This window comes from Pyrus communis, chromosome 11, assembly GCF_963583255.1.
Source record: "Pyrus communis chromosome 11, drPyrComm1.1, whole genome shotgun sequence".
Lineage (NCBI taxonomy): Eukaryota > Viridiplantae > Streptophyta > Magnoliopsida > Rosales > Rosaceae > Pyrus > Pyrus communis.
In genome coordinates this window covers 22360758-22386784 of record NC_084813.1, presented here as the reverse complement: position 1 = coordinate 22386784, position 26027 = coordinate 22360758, and the positions used below count along the sequence as shown (strand labels likewise).

Here is a 26027-nt window from a genome sequence, read left to right as displayed (position 1 = left end):
GTGAACTATGCTTTGTACCCGCCAAACAAAAGACGTGCAATAAGTTTGTAGCTTAAGTGGTCATTTAAAGGATCTTATCTTTTGTAAGTTCGTAAGATCTTGAATGTTACAATTAATTTCACTTACGTTTTGTCTATTTTTATCATTATGTGACTATGTTTGTTTCCTCGTAAAAAGAAAAAAGAAAAAAAACGAGTTAAGAGCTTATAACTCAAGTGATGAGTAAGAGCGTTCAGTTCACTGTAAAAGATGAAATATTTGGTGTAACTATTTAATTATCCTCCTCTTTTTCTATGATGAAAACGATAGATAAAAAATTGATAGTAGAATAGTAACATGACATAATATCTGCATAGTAAGATATATCCATTAAGCGAAAATCGTTATCTAACGAAATAGAAATAAAGCAATGAAATTTTATTTTCAATAATTAAGAGCATTTAATCATGTAGTCTAGAAAATAGAAGATCAAATGCTGAATAATCTTGTACATTTTCCGACTAATGCAACCAAAGTTCTTTCTGATTAGCCAGTAATGAGTCATACATACATATATATATATACATACATACATATATATATATATATATATCATTTACCTAGAGATGGGTGTTATTTTCATCTTCTTTTTTTTTTCTTTTTTTTTTTTTATCCTTGATTATATTTATTGATTTTTTCTCAAATTTAGGACACAAAATGGTTCAGTGTGTATGTGGAGCTGGGAAATGCCTTGCTTGAGATAAATGAGGAATCCAACATTCCCTGAGCTTGGCCATTCAATAAAGTTACAAAAACATGGTCTTCTATTTTCAAAAAATTTGAGAATGTGAGAATCTCGAGCAGGACATGAAACTAACGGCGGATTTGGTCACCTACCACACCACAGTGAGCACCATGAGATGATCTTTGCTATAATTTTTGTTTAATTTTTTTTTTTGCATCATGCAGAATAATTATATTATATGTTGTTAATATTATATATTTTTACCAAGGAATTTTTTTAATCATAATTCTGGTTGCTTTTGTGCTGGAAATGTTGGAAGTGCTTTTTTAGATTCCACGCAGCACTATCTGCTAACAATCTCACACATGCTCGCACTCTTCTCACCTTCAGGCCTCAGCAGACAGTCATTCCCCAAAACTTGTTCAAAAAGAGAAACTTTGAAAAGCAAAAGCTGCCATCCAAAATCGCTTTTCTCCATAATACTTCCCTCTAAATTATTTTAAGACCAAATCATACTATTTCATTCTCGTGCTTCAAGCTGCAAGCAATTGTTGTTCTTGTACCCATGGATTATCCATTACACTAGAATATATATGATGCCATGCTTGCAATACACATGCAACTCTTGAAGAAGAACTTAATACAAATATACAAACTAAGTTTAATATCACAAAAGCTAAGCAAAATAACTATTCAAAGAGAATTTTTCTGTTTCCAGTTGTATACAACTAGACATTTTGTGGTTCTGAATGATGTCATTCTTGCATCATGCATGCAACTCTCATAGTCATGTTGTAATTTTGTTATGAGAGAGAAATGGTATAACAAAACCTAAACTGATAAGCTAAGCCAAACAACTCCTTCGTATTAAAACAAAAATTTCCTCAAACTGTATACGACCAATTACACCTGATATTTTCTCTAACCTTTTATTTAGAGTTTTTATTTGTAGTTTCATTTTTCTAATATGGGTTTTGATGTTTTAAGGACCCCATGCATCAAATAGCCAAATATTGTGACCAACAAGAAAATGAAAATTGACCAAACAGAAGAAGAGAACAGAGAAAATAAATAATATGGGTTGGGGGGCTCAGGCATTATTGTCCCTTTCTTCACATCACCTCTATCCTCCAAAAAAAGGGCATTCCCTCTAGTAGATTCTCACTACTCAGAACCATAAACTAGATTTTGAATCCGATAAGCCCCAAAGATAAAGTTTTAACCCACCCTTTGTCTCCACTACATGCCCCTTTCTCCTTTATTTTTCAAGAAGATTGACAACGAGGCAAAGATACAATGTGGGTGCTGCATGATATTGAAGAAAGCACAGCCTATGGAACATGACAGTGCACAGAGAAGGTGATTGGGATGTTAGTTTTACAGTGCCATTTTCTGGTTGGTTTGCATGAAACGGAGCTGCATACACTTCCATAAAGAGGAAAGCACATATTCATGAGGATCACAGACGTAGTTCGAATAAATTTGGGCATGCTGTAAGCAAGCATTTAGGTCTGTGATGCTAATTGAACAAGATATATGTGTACAGATAATTAGCTGGTACATCTTTATGTTTGTGATTTAATTAGGTTTTTTATTTTACAATCGAATCGGGTTTGTTGTATTTATATAATATCAAATCATCCTCCATGCAATTGGAAATCACGAACTTCTCCAATAAAAGCGGGACTGAATGGTACCAGACCTAAATCTTTGTAATTTATGATTTACGAATTTGTATTAGGTAATGATCGATTTAGCAAGATTCTTTTAATTAAAAAAATATCAGATGATCAGTAGAATCCCTTTAAATAGTGGGCAAGTTGTCTTATTGTGACAAACTGTGGAGTTGTTTGCTTAGGCTCTCCGCAAAGGGTTTGTTTATAAATTATACTTCGATTAAGCAAAGAACAATCATCAGCGGCACCATTTTTCTCAAAAGCGGCACCGTTTTTCTCAAAACCATCAATTTAAAGTAGTAAAGCACAAAGAATTATAACATGATGTATACATTATTCTCTAACCGAGAACAAAACACTTTATCGTTTCTAAACTTTCATTTTCTATGGGAAAAGAAAGTAAGGGTTTTCAATTTTTTTGATCTGTCTCTGGATAATTCCTTTTCATAAACTCACTTGGGAAAGTGTTTACAGAAGATTTTTAACCGAGCAAGGTAGTTTACTTTCTTAGTGCTTGCTTACGATAAGGTGAACACTTATATCAAGAGTAGGTCGAAAGAACTTGAACAAGTTAGTGGACTTGCTAATCTACTTAATTGGCACGTTATATTTAAAGAGTCATTTATACTTACCTTTAAATCACGGTTTGACGTGCATACAAAAATAACTCATTAAAGTTACGATATAAAAAAATGTTGCACTTTACCATATTTGTAGTGTGACATCCCACATCGTCCAGGAGAGTGATCCTTAAATGTATATTCTCATTCCTACCTAGCATGAGGTCTTTTGGGAGCTCACTGGCTTCGGGTTTCGTAAGAACTCCGAAGTTAAGCGAGAAGGGGGCTAGAGCAATCCCATGATGGGTGACCCACTGGGAAGTTGCTCGTGAGTTCCCAAAAACAAAACCGTGAGGGAATGGTAAGCCTAAAGCGGACAATATCGTGGTGGAGCGGGCCCGGGAAGTGATCCGCCCCGAGCCGGGATGTGACAATTTGGTATCAGAGCCTAACCCTGGTCGCGTGTGTGCCGACGAGGACGTCAGGCCCCTAAGGGGGGTGGATTGTGACATCCCACATCGCCCAGGGGAGTGATCCTTAAATGTATATTCTCATTCCTACCTAGCACGAGGCCTTTTGGGAGCTCACTGGCTTCGGGTTCCGTAGGAACTCCGAAGTTAAGCGAGAAGGGGGCTAGAGCAATCCCATGATGGGTGACCCACTGGGAAGTTGCTCGTGAATTCCCAAAAACAAAACCATGAGAGAATGGTAAGCCCAAAGCGGACAATATCGTGCTACGGTGGTGGAGCGGGCCCGGGAAGTGATCCGTCCCGGACCGGAATGTGACATATAGTATATCACACATTTGACCACCTCTCTTACGATATTAATGTTTTTTTTTTCCTAAACACATTAAACTGTGGTTTTTCGGCAAAAAGATATTACTCATAATTTTTATTTCTAACCACTTGGATGGTAATGTTTAAATAATTTACTTCTTGTTTTTATGTGCTTTTGGTGGATTGAAACAAGAGAAAGTGAAACAAGGGCATCATCCAAATGAGTAGGAAATAATTGTCCCTAAACCCTAACCCTAAACCCTAAACCCTAAACACTTAGTTGGTGAAGTTTGAATATATTCAAAATCAATGGACGAAAAGAACCCTTTAGGCCTCTCCACTCCTGCAACTTTCCACCCCTTTGAAAAAACCAAGTACAAGCCCACATGCTTCTTGCTTCGGTGCTTTTCCTAAGCGATTGAGTATTTGACATTACAGAACAACAAATCAAAAATGTTGAGAAATTTTAGACCCCATATGTCACAAAAATTTGTACTTATCACAGTAAAAATCTGATGCCCACTACCACTGGTCACAAAGTATGTAGATCCATAATTCCATTTTTATTCTCCAAGGCATGGAATCCAAAGGGAAACTTAATCATGGCAATTGTTCTTTGACTGTATTCTATTTATGAGCCCTAAATGTATAATTAATGGTTAATATATATCAGAGGTGTGTTACAAACATCTTAATTAATTGTGCTGGATATCGATATTCTGTAAAAGATTAGTAGTAATTATGTTGTTAAGGTATCAAAAGTGTTGTTTTAAGGGACAATGGGCATCTTTTGTGTGGCCCTAAGAGTGAGCTTCTGGTACTCCTCATTGCCATAATGATTCCCATTAGAATGAACATCATTGGTTTCATACGGTGATAAACTCTTCTTTTTAATTTTTCACCTAGATTTAACGCCGGACAACATAAGATATTACACAACGACAAAAAAAATATTATTCTTATCATGTATGAACACTTTTTTGCACAATTTATAGTATAAAATAAATAGAAGTGTAATATCGACAACATTCATCATCTACATTTCTCAATGTTATTCTGTGAAAGAAAATAATTTTTGCACTCTTTTTTCTCTTTATGCACATTCAAGTTTTTTTTTCCTTTTTAATTTCTCTTCAATTTATTCAATTCAAATACCATAAATATAGAGGGATGTCCAGAAGGACGACGATGTTCTTCTTTTCCGACTTACAGAAGGACGACGACGTTCTTGTATTCCGACACTAAGGCTCTAGAAGGTGACCATTTCCTGAAGCTATGTGAGGTGGGGTCTCATTCACAAGAAATCTAAAGTGATTAACATGTTCACAAGACGAAAGACATTGATAGTACCAGACATGGACAGCTTAGATGAAGCTAAGTTTGAGGGAACACGATGCCCCATCTTTTCCACTTGGTGTTTTTCTGATGGATCATGTTTTTTAACATCTTTAAACCAATAGATTCATCACTCATCAAATATCTCACTTTATTTCTTCCTTTTACCAAAATTATTCTGCCGATTTGCTCATGCGTCACTCTTTAACTTTTTCTCTCTAACAAAACTGTTGCACAATAATGTTTCATCCCCACCTTGGCTTCTTTTTTCTTTTTGGGTAGGAAAATTTGCCTCCCAAAGAGATACTCGTCACTTTAGTTTAAGCCGTGGGATACGATTTTCGCGCATTGACACTAGGGCTAAAGTAAAACTTTGTTGCGAGCGTGCGGGGTTAGCTCAAATGATGAGAAGAGGTTATGGTAACGGATTAGGATTAGGACAAGTACAAGGTTTGATTCCTTCACATGTAACTAAGAAAGTAAAAAGTCGTTATGGGATTAGAAGATTTTTAAGATGTTCGGACATCACATTATGTTGCCTCCAGAGTTTCCGCTCTCTCACATGAAGTAAAACTCAAATTTGAGTGTAAGTTGACGAACATACTGTCCTAACTTATCACATGTACGTAATCTGCAGAGTTAATGGGCCTGAAACTTGAGATGTAAGTGTAAAACTCCTACCCATTGCGTTTGCTTTTAAGCGTCCAAATTTTGGTCCCCCACCGCACATAACTAGTAAAAACAGAGATAGGAGCTGTGTGGGGAAGCAATTGCTACTAATCATCAAAAGATGATGGCATTTTGTCACATTGTCTGTATGAATATCGCTTGTCTTGTTTCTTTCCTGCATTTTCCACAAAACCAGAAAGTTGAAAAATTGGAGAAAAATAAAATTCCAACAAAAAATTTCATGCCTAATGGCATGTTCAGATTGTACCTAATGGCATGTTCAGTCACACTCATCACGTTTTGCTCATTGAAAAGTCTCATTCCATCCATTTTGGCTTCCAGATTGGCATGCCTGCCTTCACCTCATCAAAAATCTCTTTTGGAGTACAGAATTAGGGGGAAAAAGGCGGATTCAACGTATGAGAAAGCGAAATTCGAAACAGGAAAGAAAATAAGATGTGGAGATTTAGCATGGTTTTGAAATCAATAAAGACATTAATAAGAACATGATAGATATCAAGATGCGTAGATGCATTGCCCGTTTAACTGATCATAAATTATGCAGCTCCCACCTTCGTACACAAGATTTGCCGGAGACCTTAGGAAATCTGTTCAAATTTTATTGAAAGAAAACATACTAACAATCTTCAGTGCTAGGTGTTACGACAAAACCTAGTGTTTGGCCGGCGTTGCTTGAATGACTCAAAAGTTCAAAACACAATCAGGGAAGGGGCGAGAAATCTCTGGGAGAAGGGGTGAAGGGATACCCGTTATAAGGCATCCCTTCACCTTTGCTTCTCACAGGGAAAGAAAGCTTTTCAATACAATTTTGTATCTCTTCCCTGGCTGGACAAGTCTTATTCGTAGCTGAAAACCTAAAACCGGTGCGTCTCTTACGTATCTTTACTTCCATAGCAGAACATAAGGCAAGTTCGATGTCCTCTTTTATTGCTGATGATTTTCAGATGAAGCGAGGAAACGTCTTCGATCAGCTCCAGAAAATGACTAGCATTGTAGACGAATCAAAGTTTAGGAGTTCGGCATCTTACTCCCTACATAAACATTCGCCACTGCTTCTCCCGCAACCTCTTAAAGAAGACCAAGAGCTTCAAAAGCATATCTGGAAAATATAAGGGATGCTAAAGACTTTTGCAAGAAGTAAGCATTCAACAGAGATGTAATAGCCATACATGTTATCATAAGAAAAGAAAAAGGAGGAAAATATGGAAACTTCAATACCATTGATTTTATTTTCCAGCACCAGAACAGTTGAAAATACTTCCATGAATCATTAGAATATTAGAGGAGCAAAAGAAATATTCAAAGCCAAAATTTTTTGAACAAACGCTCTGCTACACTATCCTCGCGAAATACATTACAAGATACAGTCTAACAAAGCCTAGGCAGCCACCGCGGAGGGTGCACCACGTTCTCCAGATTTAGCAGAAAAGAATAGATCTAGAACATCAGCATGGTTGCGGATGTAGCCTGGGCATTTGGAAAGGAAATTTTGTGCTTCACTGAGCCGTCCAGCCTTGAAATAGGCTTCAAATACATTGAGAAAGACAGTGGTCGATGGAAATCGCTTTGACGTCATCGCCTTCAGAAAAGCTAAAGCATCATCACCTGTTCCAGACTTTGACACATACTCAACGAATGGATCTATAAAAGGAGGAAATCCGTGGTTTTTCATAATACCCAGAATATTCAGAGCATCTTTAAATCCACCCTGAACCATTAATTTACTGATCAACAATTTGTATGTGGTATGCCATGGCTCGAGCTGCCTTTCATTGACCGAATCGTTGAGTAACTTGTATGCATCTATTGCCCTGTTCTTTCTGCAATACGCATTTACCAATAAATCAAAAGCATAACCAGCAGAGGCAGCCCCCTCTTTCTCAAGCATCTTTCGGAAACAATCGGAAGCCTTGTCGAGAGCACCAGCTACACAGTGACCCTCAATTAAGGATGACCATATCTTGTAATCCGAACTACGCCCAGAAGCTTCCATATTACTAATAAATTCACTTGTTGCCCCCTTTTTGCCAGCACTACTAAGCCGGAATGCAATCCTACTCTGCAAACCACCACTAGCTACAAGCCCACCTTCCTCCATTGCTTTGAAAACCTTATTGCACTCTCCATATCTACCAACACCATTCAGAGACTTAAGGACTGCATTCAGCATTGAATCTGTCAACACATTCCCGTTATCTGCAAAAATCCTCACAACTCTAGAAAATAGACCCATATCCAGCTGCTTACCACCCGCTATTTTCCTCAACAGAAAGGTACAACAATGCACCGAAGGTTTATTTGAACCAGCCATTGCGAACTCGTACAAGTCCACAGCATCCTTCATCATTTTCCTCTTACAAAATCGACCTAAAACTTTAACATATGTCTCCTGCTCCAGTTCATACCCATCGCTCCTCATTTCATCAACAACTTTCCAAAACCTATCTATGCAATCTTCCCTTCCCAATACCTTTGCCATAGCATTATAAGTCCGTTGATCATGTTTCAACAACCCACTCTCCTCCATCCACCGAAAAGAAATCAGTGCTTTTGCCGGCTCTGTACTAAGATTTTCCAACACCATTTTAACCATATCGCTAGAATACGCCACACTCAAATCCCGTATTTGCCTCTCAATATCATCACTCCACAGCTCATTTCTAACAATCTTACACACTCTCGAACAAATCTTATCCGGGGAATTGTCAGTAGACCCCGATGCAAACAATGCTCTCAATTTCTCAGCATCACCGTCCAACCCATCCTTCTCAAACTTTTCCAACGCTTTATCCTGCACCCATTTCGACACACCATACCCTTTCTTCTTCATAACATCAACCAAATCCCAAAACTCATTCACAAGCCCATTAACCCCCAAAACACTCAGCATCGAATTATACGACTTGGAGCTCAATCTCTCACCTTCAAACGACAAAACCCAATCGAAAAACCTCCTAGCCACATCGGGGCTCGACTCGAGGCTCTTCAAAACCTTCAGCACCAACTCATGGCTAATTACAACATTGTTCGACTCCAATTCTTTCCTAATCTCATCCGAACCCCTAGGACTAGCGAAAATATCAGCTATAACTCCTTGATCGGAGTCCTTAAGCTCGAGTGCGGGCTCAGATGAGAGGCTGCGGGACAAGGGGTTTCTAGGGTTTATCGATTTTGCGAATCGGGAATTGAAAATGGGCAGCGAAGGTGAAAGCTTTGGGTCGAGATTGTCAGTGTGGAACGAAGTGAAAAAGCTACGTGAATGGAGATTGGGTCGGGAGTTTACCTGAGAGTACGACGGCTTTATAAATTCGTGCGGCGGAGGGGGGCGGTGAGGTCGGAGGAGAAGCAAACGCCATTGCTGTCTCATCGCTTGGATCAGGGTTTTCCGGCTGAGGTAGCGACGATAGATGGATTTGCGCCTGTGACAGATTAGGGTTTTTGGAAGAGTGTATTCTTGATAGAATTGTGGAGTTTGTTAACTACCAAAAATAACCTCGTTTAGTTTTCAATTTCCACTCACATCGGTGACTAAAAAATGAGTCTCAATTTTTTAAATTGGCTAAAATGGTCCGTGTGAAATTTTATTTATTGAACTGTGACAAAATCAAATATGGATCACATATTAAAAAGTTGAAATTAAAAAATTGGGTTAAATTGTAGCAAAAGTCTCTAGTCTATAACACGAGTTTAATTTTCGTTCCTAAACTCTATTAATAGTTTCTTCAGTCCTTAAATTACGTCATTTGTTGTACTAGTAGTCTTTTTTGTTAAGTCCGTCAACTTTTCTGTTAAGTTAAATGATAAAATAAAAATTCAAAAGTCTCTCGTGACATTTTCACACTTTGCACTTATGATCAAAACTCCTTAAGAATTGACTAAATGATTTTAGTTTAAGTGATTTTTTTTTTTTTTTTTTTTTTTTTTTGCAGAGGTGGCCTTATCTGGTGATTTATAATATAAGCAGTTCCCATTAGAAACTCTTCAACTACCAAGACTTAGATAGATAACCAACTAACCAGAAGCAATGTTGTTTACTTGTCCAAATTGAATGTGTTGCTGAATCATTTGAATCTACAGTTCTAGTGATGTTTACGTATCCAAATTGAAGATGTCATCAGTTATCAACATAGTGTTGGTTACTTATCTAAACTGAAGATGTGTTGACAGAAGGGTTAGGTTAGTTAGTATTTTTCTTAGAGGTGTGAAAAGGGTTTCACGTAGAGCAAGGGTTTCACGTAGAGCAAGGGTTTTCGCGTAAAGCGTTTGAGTTGAAGGACTTTTCATGTTGCAGAATCTCTTATATTTATACAATGGTTTCCAAGATAAACAACTCTGCCAAGGTAGAGTCCTAATGAGACTGTGTTTGCTCGGCATTTACCTAAATATTCTCCCCTTATCTCTTTAATTCCATTTTAGCCAAGACTTCATCTTCATACAGTCTCGGCCTCTTTAGTTCCAACAAAAATTCTGAACTTTATCCTTTTATGGGAATGAATTAATCTTATTTGATCAATAATGAATTCCGAAATTCAAAATTTTGTAAATAGGCCGCAAGGAATTTTGAGAAGGAACTCCTCCTTAACTCTAATGAGCCAAGCTCTTTTCTTTTTTCAAATAAATTAAATATTTTTCTATATGAAAAGACCACTATACCCTTAATTTTGGTGGAAGCGAAGATAGATTTGATGGAAGGACCATTCATGCAGCTCATGGTTAAATTAGAAGATGGGACAAACTAATATGAGAGTTCAGAGACAAAAACTAAATATGGGGTAAAGTTCAAAGACTTTTGCTACCACGTACCCTAATTGATTAGTTATTATTTGGTTTTGATCATTTAAATATCAATTGCACAGAAAAAACATCACATAAATTAATCATTTAGCAATTAAAATCTATATTTCATTGTTTCAGCCAAAATCAGCCACCAGATTAGCCAGTGACTTTGCCAACTTTTTATAGCCAACCTTCAATCTTATTAGTTAGTTGAAGACATGAATTTTTGTTGCCGTAGTATTTGCTTAATTCATTGTGTTTGGTCCCAATTTATTGGTTTCTGACTTCCACTCATGAAAAAAGGGGCATAAGGTTTCAGTTTTAATATTTTACGTACTGAAGTTTTAGAGTTTGTTTCACAAATCATAAGAATATGTAGTTTAATTCATAGGGGTGTGTAAACTTAAAAAAAATCATTTTTAATTGTTCATTTTTTTCATTTTCTGGGGTTCTACCCTCATTATTCTTCACTCAATTTCAATTAATTGAAGATAGCTTTGAGGTTTCAATTAATAAAATTTATTTGTATCATCGAGCTTTCTATCTTCGAAATATCTTTGCATATTTAGAAAACTATTTCACAAGGTGAATCCAGCCACCCAAACTTTGATTATCCTAACTTATTTCATGCTTGTATCACGTAAGTCATTCTCCTTACTCAATTCTTAAACATATTTTATGTCAAATCTTAAACCTTGTAAAACACATATGTTTAAAAAGAATATTTATATAGAAGTGGCAAAACTGCAGATGTACCCTTCACATAAAGCACATAACTCAACATGAATGAAACAGAATACAGCACTTATCACCCTTTCTTCGCTTTCAGGATCGTTTCTGAGATTTTGGGAGTCCTGTATGAAATTTATAAAATGGACCCTTTTTAAGATAAGGTTTTAAAAAAATATGACAATGTATTGATACTAGAAAACATTCACTTAAATTAAAACAAAGCCACTTAGTACTACGATTAAGTGATATTCATCTTCACTTGTATGTAAGAGGTCTTATGTTCAATTCTCTCCAAAGACGAATTTGAACCACATTATTGTTAGCCCATTGTGCGACTTAGCCCTTTTAGGGTAGATAATATCGTTTATTTAACAAAAAAAAAATCAAAACAAACTTTGGCACTCATTGATTGCATGTTTACAAATGTCCTTAATGATAAATAAAAAGAGCTACAAACAATAACCTTCACTAAATAATCAAAAGCAATTTTATCTTAAACAACCAAACATGAAAAAAAAAAAAAAAAAAAAAAACAGACCTCTAACTTTAAAGTTCACTTGAATATATAACATTGTTATTATAAAATTAACAAACTGTCGCTTTTCAGGATGTTATTATTGACACTCAAAAACTCTCATTGTACTCCAAGTTCTTATGTTTAGAAAGAAAAAAAAAATAAGAGTGCACAATGAGGTTTAAAGTGCTAACAAAAGCAATTTTTAAATATATAACATGATTACATAATATTAAATGACAAAAATTTAGGGACCCTTCAAATTTGGAGCCCTGTGCTATTGCACATTTCGCTTCCTCTCAACGCCCCCTCTCGTCGCTTGATTGCCGTTATATTGACTTTTATAAGCAAAATACCACTACTTTTTAGCAACACTTTAATTATTTTAATTATCTTAATATCATGAAATACTATAAAAGTGAGGATTAAAATAAAAGTAAAAGATATAATTCTAAAAAACCATCACATAATGATGAAAAGTTCATGAATTAATTGGGTGAGAACTACAACGAACGGAGCCACTCTACGTCCTTCAAAGGAGAGAGACAAACATTAACAAAAGAAAAAAGAAACGAAAACCGAACAAGTGTGAAGCACACACCCAACTGAGAGCTCGACAACTTCCCTGCAACTGAGACGCCGAGGGGCTAAAGCTCTCTTTGTTGCAAACAAGAAATTAAAAACAAACCACTAAAAATGCTGTCGAAGAAGAGGCTCCATAGTTCCCTAAGACCCAAAAAGTTCAAGAACTAAATGCGAAAACGCTTCATTTGTTCATGCCGGTGGCGTTCTTGACTGCATCGGCAGCTCCCTGTGCCTTGGCCTGCATGTTCTGGCCAGCATCCTGCATTGTTTCCTTGGCAGACTGGGCGGCATTGTTAGCCTTGTCCATCATTCCACTGGCCTTCTCCTGTCAAATCCCAAATCATCCAATACAACACGCACACCTCAATCTCAATGCCAATCAATATTAAAGCAAAAGAAAACGTAACGAAAGATTGTTATTGATACTCCAAAATAGTCGATCATGCACTAGAATCATAAGAACAAAGAAGAAACCAGTGCAGTACATATGACTATTTTACAACGCTAGCAACATTTCAAAACGAAAAATGGAGATGAGTGAGGGTTACCTGAGCTTGGCCCTTGGCCTCTCCAGCGTGGTAGCTCATCTTCTGGGAGTTGTCAGCCATTTTCTTCTAGTTGGAAATTGGAGAAAAAAAACACTTAGAAATCGATTGAAGTTCTTAGGGATGGTAGTTGATTTGCTTGATGATGAAATACTCTCAGTCGGATAGGTTTATATAGGGTTTTGGAGCAGCTGAATGCTCGACACGTGTGATGCCACGCGTAAGTCACTCCCGGACTTCCTCCGAGTCATTGATCAGGGGACCAACCACGTGTCGCGTTATTACTTGGGATGGGCCTTTTGACCAGGAAGCTGTTTATCTCCAGTGGTAGTTGTTAAACTTTTATCCCAAAGGGATCAATATACCACAAATTTTTTTTTTTTTTTTTTCAAAAAGGAAAATAGTTGTATTGATATATATTTTGATAATAATTTCATCAATGGGAGATTAAAAAACCAGACTTCAGTTTATCAACACACCTTTTTTATTATAAAAATTCACCATTGTCTCTTAGTACGTCATTCGTATAATTGCCACGTGATGCTTAATTGTCAATAAAATCGGGTCAAAACCCATCAAATATTAATACTTACAGTTTCAAATTGTCCTAAGTTTCGAATTCATAGAAACATAAGCTAAGGTTATCTAAAACTTAAATGAGAACATCTCAATTTTCAAACAAATACATGAATGTCTAATCAAAACACGAATTACATGAATGTCTAATCAAAACATGAATTACATGAATGTCTAATCAAAACACGAATTACATAATATGTAGTTACGTACTGAAGTTTTAGAGTTTGTTTCACAAATCATAAGAATATGTAGTTTAATTCATAGGGGTGTGTAAACTTAAAAAAAATCATTTTAAATTGCTCATTTTTTTCATTTTCTGGGTTTCTACCCTCATAATTCTTCACTCAATTTCAATTACTTGAAGATAGCTTTGAGGTTTCAATTAATAAAATTTATTTGTACCATCGAGCTTTCTATCTTCGAAATATCTTTGCATATTTAGAAAACTATTTCACAAGGTGAATCCAGCCACCCAAACTTTGATTATCCTAACTTCTTTCATGCTTGTATCACGTAGGTCATTCTCCTTAAGGTGACTCAATTCTTAAACATATTTTATGTCAAATCTTAAACCTTGTAAAACACATATGTTTAAAAAGAATATTTATATAAAAGTGGCAGAACTGCAGATGTACCTTTCACATAAAGCACATAACTCAACATGAATGAAACAGAATACAGCACTTATCACCCTTTTGTCGCTTTCAGGATCGTTTCTGAGATTTTAAGGGTCCTGTACGAAATTTATAAAATGGACCTTCTTTAAGATAAAGTTTTAAAAAAATATGACAATGTATTGATATTAGAAAACATTCACTTAAATTAAAACAAAGCCACTTAGTACTACGATCAAGTGGTATTCATCTTCACTTGTATGTAAGAGGTTTTATGTTCAATTCTCTCCAAAGGCGAATTTGAACCATATTATTGTTAGCCCATTGTGAGACTTAGCCCTCTTAACGTAGATAATATCGTTTATTCAACAAAAAAAAAAATCAAAACAAACTTTGGCACTCATTGATTGCATGTTTACAAATGTCCTTAATGATAAATAAAAAGAGCTACAAACAATAACTTTCACTAAATAATCAAAAGCAATTTTATCTTAAACAACCAAACATGAAAAAAAAAAAAAAAAAAACAGACCTCTAACTTTAAAGTTCACTTGAATATATAACATTGTTATTATAAAATTAACAAACTGTTGCTTTTCAAGATGTTATTATTGACACTCAAAAACTCTCATTGTACTCCAAGTTCTTATGTTTAGAAAGAAAAAAAAATATTCTTATGAGGAGTGCACAATAAGGTTTAAAGTGCTAACAAAAGCAATTTTTAAATATATAACATGATTACATAATGTTAAATGACAAAAATTTAGGGACCCCTTCAAATTTGGAGCACTGTGCTATTGCACCTTTCGCTTCCTCTCAACGCCCCGTCTCGTCGCTTGATTGCCGTTAAATTGACTTTTATAAGCAAAATACCACTGCTTTTTAGCAACACTTTAATTATTTTAATTATCTTAATATCATGAAATAATATAAAAGCGAGGATTAAAATAAAAGTAAAAGATGAAGATATAATTCTAAAAAACCATCACATAATGATGAAAAGTTCATGAATTAATTGGGTGAGAACTACAACGAACGGAGCCACTCTACGTCCTTCAAAGGAGAGAGACAAACATTAACAAAAGAAAAAAGAAACGAAAACCGAACAAGTGTGAAGCACACACCCAACTGAGAGCTCGACAACTTCCCTGCAACTGAGACGCCGAGGGGCTAAAGCTCTCTTTGTTGCAAACAAGAAATTAAAAACAAACCACTAAAAATGCTGTCGAAGAAGAGGCTCCATAGTTCCCTAAGACCCAAAAAGTTCAAGAACTAAATGCGAAAACGCTTCATTTGTTCATGCCGGTGGCATTCCTGACTGCATCGGCAGCTCCCTGTGCCTTGGCCTGCATGTTCTGGCCAGCATCCTGCATTGTTTCCTTGGCAGACTGGGCGGCATTGTTAGCCTTGTCCATCATTCCACTGGCCTTCTCCTGTCAAATCCCAAATCATCCAATACAACAAACACACCTCAATCTCAATGCACAATCAATATTAAAGCAAAAGAAAACGTAACGAAAGATTGTTATTGACGCTCCAAAATAGTCGATCATGCACTAGAATCATAAGAACAAAGAAGAAACCAGTGCAGTATATATGACTATTTTACAACGCTAGCAACATTTCAAAACGAAAGATGGAGATGAGTGAGGGTTACCTGAGCTTGGCCCTTGGCCTCTCCAGCGTGGTAGCTCATCTTCTGAGAGTTGTCAGCCATTTTCTTTTAGTTGGAAATTGGAGAATAAAAAAACGCTTAGAAATCGATTGAAGTTCTTAGAGATGGTAGCTGATTTGCTTGATGATGAAATACTCACAGTCGGATAGGTTTATATAGGGTTTTGGAGCAGCTGAATGCTCGACACGTGTGATGCCACGCGTAAGTCACACCCGGACTTCCTCCGTGTCATTGATCAGGGGACCAACCACGTGTCGCGTTTTTACTTGGGATGGGCCTTTTGACCAGGAAGCTGTTTATCTCCAGTGGTAGTTGCTAAACTTTTATCCCAAAGGGATCAATATACCACTAAATTTTTTTATTTTTTTTAAAAAGAAAATAGTTGTATTGATATATATTTTGATAATAATTTCAACAACGGGAGATTAAAAAATCAGACTTCAGTTTATCAACACACCTCTTTTATTACAAAAATTCACCATTGTCTTTTAGTACATCATTCGTGTAATTGTCACATGATGCATGATTGTCAATAAAATCGCATCAAAACCCATCAAATGTTAATACTTACAGTTTCAAATTGTCCTAAGTTTCCAATTCATAGAAACACAAGCTAAGGTTCTCTAAAACTTAACTAAGAACATTTCAATTTTCAAACAAATACATGAATGTCTAATCAAAACACGAATTACATAAAATTGTGTTACACGAATACGTCTTTAAAAAAATCTTTCAACGTGAATGATCGTGTCACTTCACTTAAGAATCTAAAGACGCAAAAATATCACACTCGATCCCTTTATAGTGGGCCCAGTCGGCCCATCCACCCCCTCATGCAATCAAACTTGAAAAACTTTTGGAAAATAGAAAATAAAGGGGCAGAGAGTAAACTTCAAAAATATTATGGGAGTCCCTGATATTTTCAAAATTTACACTACAAGCACGTTAAATTTATCAATTTATATTCCCGCCACACCCACCAGAAAATAGCCACCCTAAACCCACCCTCAACCCGCCGCTGGAGCGGCCTCCTTCTCCCTCTTCATTCCATTCGTGCAATCACCGGAGCTCCAAAGTTTTCAACTTTCTGTATATTTTTTGTTCGTTCTTCTCCGCCCAAAAAACCCTTTTCTTCTTCTTCTTCTTCTTCTGCATTAGTTTCCAGCAGATTTTACAGATAAGAGGAGAAAGGAGTCTGAGGAGTAGGAAAGTCGGGTACTTGAGATTTCGTTACAACCCGAAACGAGCACGGCTTTCTAATCTGCACACTCTGAGTCAATGAAAAGGATGGGAATGAAGGACAAGAAGAAGACCCATAAGAACAAGAAGGTTGCCCAGCCAAATTTGGAGCTTGTTGAAAAGGGTTTGTCACTTTTCATATAATCAATAAAGTTATACTTTTTTCTTACTGTTTTAGTTTGCTTCTAACTTGGGTTTTTGATATTTTTTGTGTTTAAATTGGAATTATGTTTCTAGGTGGTTTGAACCTAAAAACTAATTGTTGAGAAATTTTGATTTAGATGATGAATAATATGATATAAAATAGATGCTATATACTTTGGGAAATTGAAGAACTATGCATTTAAAATGTAGTGCATGTATGTATAATTGTTCAATGTTCATCATCATGGAGGCAAAAACCTATTTGATAATTGGATTTGGTAGTATTTGGCTCCCTGTATCTATATTGATACGGCGAAGAGTTTTACTAAGTTGTGATTTTGTTGTTTTTATCTGTTTCCAGATAAAAAATTAGGATCTGCAGAGATTAGAAAGAGAAAAAGGGCAAAGGAAAGCGATGCTGATTCTCGAAGGGTTGTTCAAGTCTCTATTGAAGGTACATTGGATTTATGTTTCTCATGTGTTAAGTACATTGTTAGGGCTATAGATTTGGATTGAACTCAATGTTCTCCGTTTGCTTTTGTTGTTTCAGTAGATAATTCAGCCAAACCAGCCAAAGATAAGAAAAAGGCAAAACTAACGAATAAAAGGAAAATAAAGAATGTGAAGAACAATGAAGCTATGGAAGGCAAGAATGATCATCCAAATACGGACACTGATGACAATTTTTATGAAATAAATGGTAAGTTGCTTCTAGTTGGGTAGCATTAAACTGTAATAGTTTTCAGGGGAACCACAGTTATTGTGTAATTTGTTAATGGTGTCCTGGTGCATTCAAGTATCTTTTTGGGGGTGAATATTGAAAATTTACAAATTTCCAAAATCTTTGCCTGTCTGTGTTTTGTTTTGCTTTATATGTAAGTCGGATTTGTTTTCTTGTTTTCTTTTTCTCTAACCTAAGGTCTCTGCTTCCAATTTTATTTCTCAAGCTGTATGGAAAATGCACATATGCTTTTGAAGTGTCGACCATAGAATCCTTTCCTGCTTTTAACTTAATTAAGATAATTTTCTTTCTATTAGATGATGGAGTTGCCGATCAGAGACCATTTGAAACTCAGGAAGAGATTGAAATTGGTGAAGTGCTCACTGAGGCTGGTAAGGAACCAAAATTGGAAATTATGAATAAGTGGCAGCTTTTGTTTGATCTGAGCAGAGTCATTGGATGATATTTTTATTGCAATTACTTATAAGGTCAAGTGCTCGTTGGGGTTCTCTTTTTATTGTAGGCAAGTCAAAGAAAGCTAAGAAAAAGAAAAAGAAGGATAGTAATTCGTTAGAGTTTGTGAAGTCACTTGAAAAGGAAGTAGAAGCTAGTCAGGAGAACAGCTCAAAAGGGATATCAGGTATGATTCTTGAATTTGAAACATCGCTTTGTATCCGAGTTATCACTATTTCATTTCAATCAGTACTTTTCTACTTTTAGTAATAATAAATTGTCGATGTAGGTGTACCCAAGAAAGCTTCAAGAAAGAAAAAGAAGGATCTTGATTCGTCAAAGTCTAAGAAGACACTGGAAAGGGAAGTAGAAGCTGATCAGGCTGATGTTTTCCTTATTTCTTCTGGGGATGAGGACTCTGCAAAAGGAATGAAAAGTATGAATTACTGAATTCAAACTACTCGTTGGTGTATATTTTCATATTCTAAAGCCAACAAACCTATTAATAAGTAAATACCTATTGATGATAAGCTTCAAATTATTTGATTTTACAAAATTCAACATAGCTGATGTTAATTTCCCTTTTTTATGCTGTACTCCTCTTATTGAGAATTTCTGAATCCTCAGAATGGATTATGGAATACCATCAAAGTAGACCTGGGTTGAAGGTACTGCAGCAAAGAATTGATCAGTTTATGGTTGAACATGATGAAAAACTGGAACAGGTAATTTTCCTCTTCCATGCAACTGGAGTATTCAAACCAACCATTTGGACCTTCGCTCTTTATAACACTGTTCATACTGTCTTAAATGACATATTTGCACATGCTTGAAGATCTATAAAAACCGGTTTCGTGTATGTTGAGCCATCTATAAACACATATGGTATTAGCTGATGGGCTTTGTTTTTCCTTGTTTTGAAATTTGGCCCGCATACTTATTTCTTCATGGAAGTATGCTACATATTCCTGCCTCTGATCTCTCTTCACATTTGCCCATGTAATGTGGGAATGTATAATCTATATTTTATTGGTATTGTGTGGTTCGTGTATGTCCATCTGTTTATATTCACTGTGCGTAACTTTCCAGTTGATCAAATGTGTAATAGTTCACATATATGCATGGCACATGCAGGAAAAGAAAGAGAAAGAAGCCCGTGCTGCAGACGGAGGATGGACAGTTGTCGTACATCATAAAGGAAGGAAGAAGAGCACGGATGCTGAGAGTGGAATTACAGTAGGATCTGTTGCCCAGGCTGCTTTGGAGGACAAGGTGGCCAAGAAGAAGCGCACAGAAGTTGCTGGGCTAGATTTTTACCGGTTCCAAAGGAAAGAAGCTCAGAGAAACGGTATGTTAATCTTACATATAAAGTTTATCTTGTGTTAACCTGAAAAACGACACCACGTTGGTGAAAATGTTGCATATTACATATGCTTATGTTGTCAGTTTCCGATGAATTTTATTTTCATAATTTACACACGAAATAGTTTTGATTTTGAGAATAGTATCATATGTATTCTTGTTGTTTAAAGTTGTGCAAATACAGCAAAGCGCTAATAAGATATGTCCCTGCAGAAATTATGATGCTCCAGAGCAAATTTGAGCAAGATAAAAAGCGGATACAGCAGTTAAGAGCGGCTAGGAAGTTTCGACCTTACTGAACGTCTGAAAGTTTGTACGAAGAAAAGCCAGGAATCAATTGTTCTTATTCATAATGTTGAGACATCAAGGCATGTTGCATAGCAGTTTTGCGCCCCGTATTTATCTTTCCGCTTGTTTCATCAAACGTAATTGATATACCAGAGAATCCACATTCTTCATACATTAAGCTACGGATTATCGAATGGCAACGACAAATTCGCTATTTTTAGACAAAATGGCCTCTGCTCCCTTTTTGTCTTCCTTGATGCCTTTTGGCTTTCCTTTTTAGGTCAAATCTGGCGTTCCTTGGATTTGTACAAATCGAAAGCCCAATGCCCAACAAATTTCTACCCAAAACAAGAAGCTTAGAAGCGAGGATGCTTCCTTGAGGAAGAGATAATTAGTCCTCACCCGTCTGTATTTTGTTTTTATGTTATATATTCGTTTCGTGTTCATGTTTTGTTTATCTCCGTTTCATGTTCATGTCAACCCAAAAATCGTACGTTTTTAATCGTAGGTCTAATATTCATGTCCCAAAGATCGTCATCGTCCGGTGTTGGGACCCAAGTCATTTTCGAGACATTTACGTCTATGAACAAATTTATTGTTACTGAATTTACCGTCACCGTGGCGTCTCTGACCATTAATATGATATGATTCACATACGAACATGTGATGATGATGATCCTTTCATTCATATTCTTTTCTAGTTGGAAGAACAAAAGGTGCTAAACCAATTCTACATAAATGGCATAATCCATGGTCATAACACAAAGAAATTATATAGATAATAACATTCATCTTATAGAGGAAAAAAAGTAGATCAACAAAGACTCCTGGCATCCAGGAAGTCTGAGAACGACAACAGATCTCGGCTGCCACCGGAGATGCGGTTTATTGACAATATCAGAAACTAAAACTGCAGCGACACAGCAGGCTGCATATCATAATACTAATACCCTACTATAATTGCAACATAACCCCCCAGTCACATTTGTTTTTTCTTTTATTTATTACTACTAAAAACACGAACAATAGAACGCTAGATCTCGGCCAGATCTATCTCTTCAACTTCCTCGTCCTTCTCATCCTCGCTCCAGCAGCACTTCAGAATCGACCTTGGAGACTGCGAACCAGAATTATCCTTGACAAAGCTGTGGTAGACGACTGCACCACCCAGGCCTAGACCCTCATAGCTGCTTCCTCCGCAGCAGTATCCCTTTAAGTCCAGAGGGCCCTTAGCATCAAGATCTTCACCTGCGGTGCTGGTGGTGTGCAAGGCTATGGAGAACTCAGCTGGTTTGAAGCAATCCAGAACCCTGTAAAGCAGCTGGGTCAAGTTCACATCATTGAAATTATATCCCACCGTTTCAAAGCTAGCGTAGCTGAAACCGTCTTCTGGTGTCACGTGGATCGTAGAAACTGCATTGCCTTCAATTGAGTTCATGGAGTAACCGCAAGGTTCGAACTCAAAGTCGCATATATCGGATTCTGGGAGGATCTTCCTGATGCCAGATTCTTCTGTCATTCCAGCAGCTGAACTTGCGTCGGATTTGTAAAACACAGAAGCCCTCTTCCTGTCTAGACCGGTCATGCACATCTCCAGAGTGTAGGTTGGGCCTGTGTGGCGTGAACCCCACAATAAGCTTGCCAGCTCCGCCGATGCAGAGTAAATATGCCATTTCTGAGTTTTGTCAGGGCTTCCCATAACATATGCCTTGCTTGCCAAACCAAGCTTGCCAAAATGGTCGTCAAGTACAGCTACCTCCTCCGAAAAGCTACGATGCGGCGAGGGCTGAGCACCAGGAAAGATAAAGCTCCCACGAGAGTACCTCACAGATTTTACAGCTAGAGAAAGGGAGTCAGCCAGCTTGAGGATGGCAGGGATTGATCGAAGCAATTTCGTTGTGCCACAGGTTTTGATGATCACTTTGTAAGGGTACACAAAGAGGCTCGACTCGGATAGAACGTAAGAGTCAAGATCATCATTCGACAGTGAAGAAACAATGGTGCACTCAGCTGGTGTCAGAATCTCATCTATTTGAGCTTTCGATAGAGAACGAAGACCCATGCCTCTAGGGTCAGCAAACAGTCCAGGCTCGAAGAAAGAGACCTCGAGCCTCTTTTCATAGCCTTCAAATCCAATTGCAGAGACCGGTACAGCCATCTCGATTTAAGTAAGCAGATGAGTTGCAGCAGCAGATGAAATGACAAGCGAGGGAACGAGAGAGCGAGAGAAGTAGGGAAAAGAAATAGACTAGAATAACTAGAGTAAGATTGCTGTATTAATGATCGCACGGGGTTATGTTGGGACTTAACACAAGTCAGGATGGCTTCCGAACGCACTGCACACAGAACAATACAGTATAATTTTAGAAGGAAGTCCATACAAAACAATCGAGGAATTACAAGCACCATGAAACACACAGTAAAACTTACGTTAGAGTAAGCAGCTGATCTGAATTTCTTGATTCCACCGTGAGGCCTGACGTCTTCAATGCTGTAACCAAGGGGAGCTTCGTAGAATGATGATTTACTACTACTAGAATCCTTTTTGCCACCCTTTGACTCCATTAGCTCATTCAGTTATTTTCCTACAGAAAGGATTAACCAAAAAGGGATCAAGATCACAAGTAATAACCTTACAAATCCAGGTTAAAGGAGAAATCTATGCAAATTAAATGAGAATCCAACTGCTCATAACAATAAAGAACAATTAGCATAGACCAACTCTAATAAACCAATTCTGCTAGGAAATTAAATAAAATCATACATCCAAGCACCAAACGGTGCTATAATTATGTACACAAAACAAATCAGTGTTTAAAAAATTAGAATCAAACCAGCATTGTAATTTACCGAACAGGGATAAGGGGTTTATACAAAGCTGAAAAAATATAGTAAGGCAGCAAGATCCCTCAGTGGCAGCAGGCCGTGTCTGACGAATTCCCAGTCTTGCGGAAGATGGAGTATGCATATGAGATTAAATAAACGACCAAAAATACCGATAATACGCATAGAATCGGCAACTACAATTGCCACCAAACATCGAAAGCGAATAATGCATTCAAGTTCTAAACCAAATCATTACGTTTTCCATGAGAATATAGAATAAACAACCCCAAATCAATGAAATTCAACAACAAAAATAAAACCTTGACCCTAATCAATCAACGAACACAATTTTTTCCTCATATAATCATACCAATAATCAAATCAAACAACGAAATAAACAACCGAGATTAAGGAAACAAACTTACAATTTTTTTTTTTTTAATAATCCAAACGGAATCTACAATCTCCTTCGAAAAATTCCCCTTAATCTCTATATCAACACCTGAACGCCAACAGAAACAAAAAAAAAGATCAGATATACATAAAAACGCAAAATTGAATCAGCAAAATCCACAGAATCGAGAACGTAAGGCGAGTAATGGAACCTAATCGTACCTGAAGATTTGAAAAGTGGGACGAAGGAGGCGAAGATCTTAAGGACTCGGCGAAATGCAAACCCTAATTATACCGCACAGAAAACCTAAAATTGACTGAGGTCACGAAAATTTTGGGAGCAGAAAAATCGGTGCTTCGTTGTTTCCGTGAGGGTTGGAAACCCAAGGGACCGTTGCCTTATATCGTCAGAGAGTGCCGTGTTGTTTGCCACGGAATTTCCCTTTATTTACGGTCATGCCACGCTGTCTATCCGCTTCATGTGGATTTGCTCAAAAAACTCGCAACCTCCCGTGATTTTATCATTCGGACGATTCTGCCCTTCCTTGTTTGCGTGGATGGGAAGGTATAGACATTTAGTCGCGGAATCGATGTTTTGAAAAGACTGTGATGCGAAAGCGAAACGACGGCGCGAAGAGGTTCGGGAGATTTGAGGGCGGTGATTGGCTGCGGACGAATGCGAGTCGTCGCGACACGTGGTGAAAGGATAAGAAAGTGTGTTTGTGAATTGGCTCCACGTAGTGAAAGGGACCAGTGTGATTGCTGTGAGCTGGTTATTTTTGTAGCTTTCATTCTCGATCCTTCGCGCTTTGTCTTGTATGGCTGCGTGGGCCCGATTCTTAATTTATATCAAAATCAATTGCGATTTAGTCCGTGCAACTTGGACCCCAAAGCAAAAAGAATAGTACTTAGTGCCGCTTTCAAACAATGCTAAAGAAATTCGTTTAAAAATAAAATTATTCTTAAGTATTTTGACATTTAATGTTTTTGATATAATATTTTATAATATTAGTATAAAAATCAACGTTAAACAGTAAGATAGCCGAAAGTACATAGAGAGCATTTTCCACCTTAAAAGAGTGTCCCCTTGCATTTCTCATCAAAATTTTACGGGTTCATGATATGGATGCCAAGGCCAAGTTTTTGAAAGAATTTGTTTTTGGTCTTTGGCGAATTTGGAAGGTTAGAAACGATATGGTTTTTATTTTATTCGTGGAACGACGTGGAATCCAACGGAGGCTTCGGAGTTGTGGAGGGGGCAGGTGAGTGAGTTTAGGGATGTGATGGTTAAGATTGATAACCAGGGACCGTGGCATCCTGGAAGTATTCCATCGGCAAGGGGCGTGCAGGGAGGTTGGAAGGTCATCTTCAACCGAATGCTGGTTAGAAAGATCATTTTAGTCATCTAGCCTTTCAAGATATTAATATTTTAATAAACAGTACAGGGTCATATTTGCCTCCGTCTCCAACCGAGAGCCAAAATGCCATATGACTCTTTTTAGCCCTGTCACAAAAAACCGTCTCCAACCGAGGGCCAAAGGGCCAAACATAATTTATTATTTAAATTTAAAAACTACAATAACTTAAATTCAAATCCAACAACAACTTAAATTTAAAAACTACAACTTATATTTTAAAAACGACGAATTAAATTTAAAAACTACAAATTAAATATAAAGGAATGGTGAATGAATGATTTAGGTATTTATAGGAAAAAAATTAGAATTTTTAAGAATTAAAAAAAAAAAGGCCCAAAAAATCTAAAAAAAAAAAATTTGAATCCAACGGTAACTGGCGCCAGCTAGCCGTTGGATTCAAATTTTAGTTTAAGCATTTTTATCGGTTATAACTGATATGATTGGTGTTTTTTTCTGACCAGCACTCTAGCAATGCAACACCATCCACATCTCACATGCAATGCAACACCATCCAGTTCAACTTTGTATTCATTTAATTTGGTATTTTAATCAATATAGTTTTTGAAATTAACATAACTCTTTATTATGGTCTTTAACATTTAAATTTGATAAAATTGATTCCAAAATTTTCCATCGTTAATCAATTTAGTTTTTTTTTTTTTTTTTGTGAAAATCGTTATTAAATGTTTAATTTTGGAATATAAAGAGGGGCGAATGGTCATCCAAATTTTGTGGCAATGCATGCATCTCTCCTAATATCGTGATTCGGAGGTTAAGCATCTTCTAAATTTCTTTTGTTTCTTGGAAAGCATCTTCTAATTAAACAAATGCATGCAATTAATGCCTACTCACCAACGTAAAAGCAAGTTGAAAAAGTAGTATCACCACCAATGCCAGAGCATATTCACAATTTTAAGTTGGAAAAACTTACATGTGGTACCTAATTGTCATTTTTATATTCATGTTTACTCATTTAAATGCTAAGGTGATTTTTTTAAAAGTGAGATTCTCTATGAATTATTTGCCACCTAAGGTTTTTTGGCACAATATTTATGATGTTAACACGAAAATTGACGTTAAAATATGAAGTGGAAGAGAATCTTTGAAAAGTCACTTTGAAAGAGTCCCATTAACATTTCTTTACCTATTTATATTCTGTCATACTTATGCCATGTTCATGTTTACCTAATTATGTTCATGCTAAATTTGTGCCAAACCACACAAATTTGTGTCAAACCGTACGTTTCTTAGCAAGTAAAGTAATTGAATGCTTGCTTTAAGTCGTGTAACGAGTCGTGGCTAATATTACACTTGGTTGGAGTAGGACATATTCCAACTTCTTTTGAGAAGAGATTCTCTTCGGATCTCTTCCACCAAAGTCACCAGATCAAATAATTCG

The 26027-nt window shown here is 36.7% G+C and overlaps 5 protein-coding genes across 6 annotated transcripts; 1 reads left to right on the top strand and 4 right to left on the bottom strand.

The window, feature by feature from the left end:
• Positions 1–6967: 6967 nt before the first annotated feature.
• LOC137708121 (pentatricopeptide repeat-containing protein At3g02490, mitochondrial-like) lies at positions 6968–9193 on the bottom strand. The gene has a single exon (XM_068447115.1). The coding sequence runs from the start codon at positions 9129–9131 to the stop codon at positions 7143–7145; it is 1989 nt and encodes a 662-aa protein (XP_068303216.1). The 5' UTR covers positions 9132–9193; the 3' UTR covers positions 6968–7142.
• A 3063-nt stretch (positions 9194–12256) lies between these two features.
• On the bottom strand, positions 12257–13053 carry LOC137709376 (stress-induced protein KIN2-like). Its single transcript, XM_068448469.1, has 2 exons — positions 12920–13053; positions 12257–12696 (listed from the first exon to the last, which is right to left on the bottom strand). Exons 1-2 carry the CDS (start codon positions 12977–12979, stop codon positions 12553–12555), a joined length of 204 nt encoding a protein of 67 aa, XP_068304570.1. The 5' UTR covers positions 12980–13053; the 3' UTR covers positions 12257–12552.
• Positions 13054–15099: 2046 nt separating this feature from the next.
• Positions 15100–15902, bottom strand: LOC137709408 (stress-induced protein KIN2-like). The gene is made up of 2 exons (XM_068448502.1): positions 15767–15902; positions 15100–15542 (listed from the first exon to the last, which is right to left on the bottom strand). The coding sequence occupies exons 1-2, from the start codon at positions 15824–15826 to the stop codon at positions 15399–15401; spliced, it is 204 nt and encodes a 67-aa protein (XP_068304603.1). The 5' UTR covers positions 15827–15902; the 3' UTR covers positions 15100–15398.
• An 851-nt stretch (positions 15903–16753) lies between these two features.
• On the top strand, positions 16754–20614 carry LOC137749524 (uncharacterized). 2 transcript variants are annotated; one of them, XM_068489636.1, is made up of 9 exons: positions 16754–17147; positions 17529–17621; positions 17721–17867; positions 18206–18280; positions 18412–18528; positions 18631–18777; positions 18969–19066; positions 19476–19689; positions 19917–20614. In XM_068489636.1, exons 1-9 carry the CDS (start codon positions 17063–17065, stop codon positions 20000–20002), a joined length of 1062 nt encoding a protein of 353 aa, XP_068345737.1. In that variant the 5' UTR covers positions 16754–17062; the 3' UTR covers positions 20003–20614. The 2 variants fall into 2 exon arrangements, with proteins under 2 accessions (XP_068345737.1, XP_068345736.1); XM_068489635.1 differs by having other exon boundaries at positions 16755–17147; positions 17718–17867.
• A 147-nt stretch (positions 20615–20761) lies between these two features.
• LOC137749523 (S-adenosylmethionine decarboxylase proenzyme-like) lies at positions 20762–23598 on the bottom strand. The gene is made up of 4 exons (XM_068489633.1): positions 23433–23598; positions 23243–23319; positions 22422–22576; positions 20762–22327 (listed from the first exon to the last, which is right to left on the bottom strand). Exon 4 carries the CDS (start codon positions 22147–22149, stop codon positions 21025–21027), a length of 1125 nt encoding a protein of 374 aa, XP_068345734.1. The 5' UTR covers positions 22150–22327; positions 22422–22576; positions 23243–23319; positions 23433–23598; the 3' UTR covers positions 20762–21024.
• Between the last annotated feature and the right edge of the window lie 2429 nt (positions 23599–26027).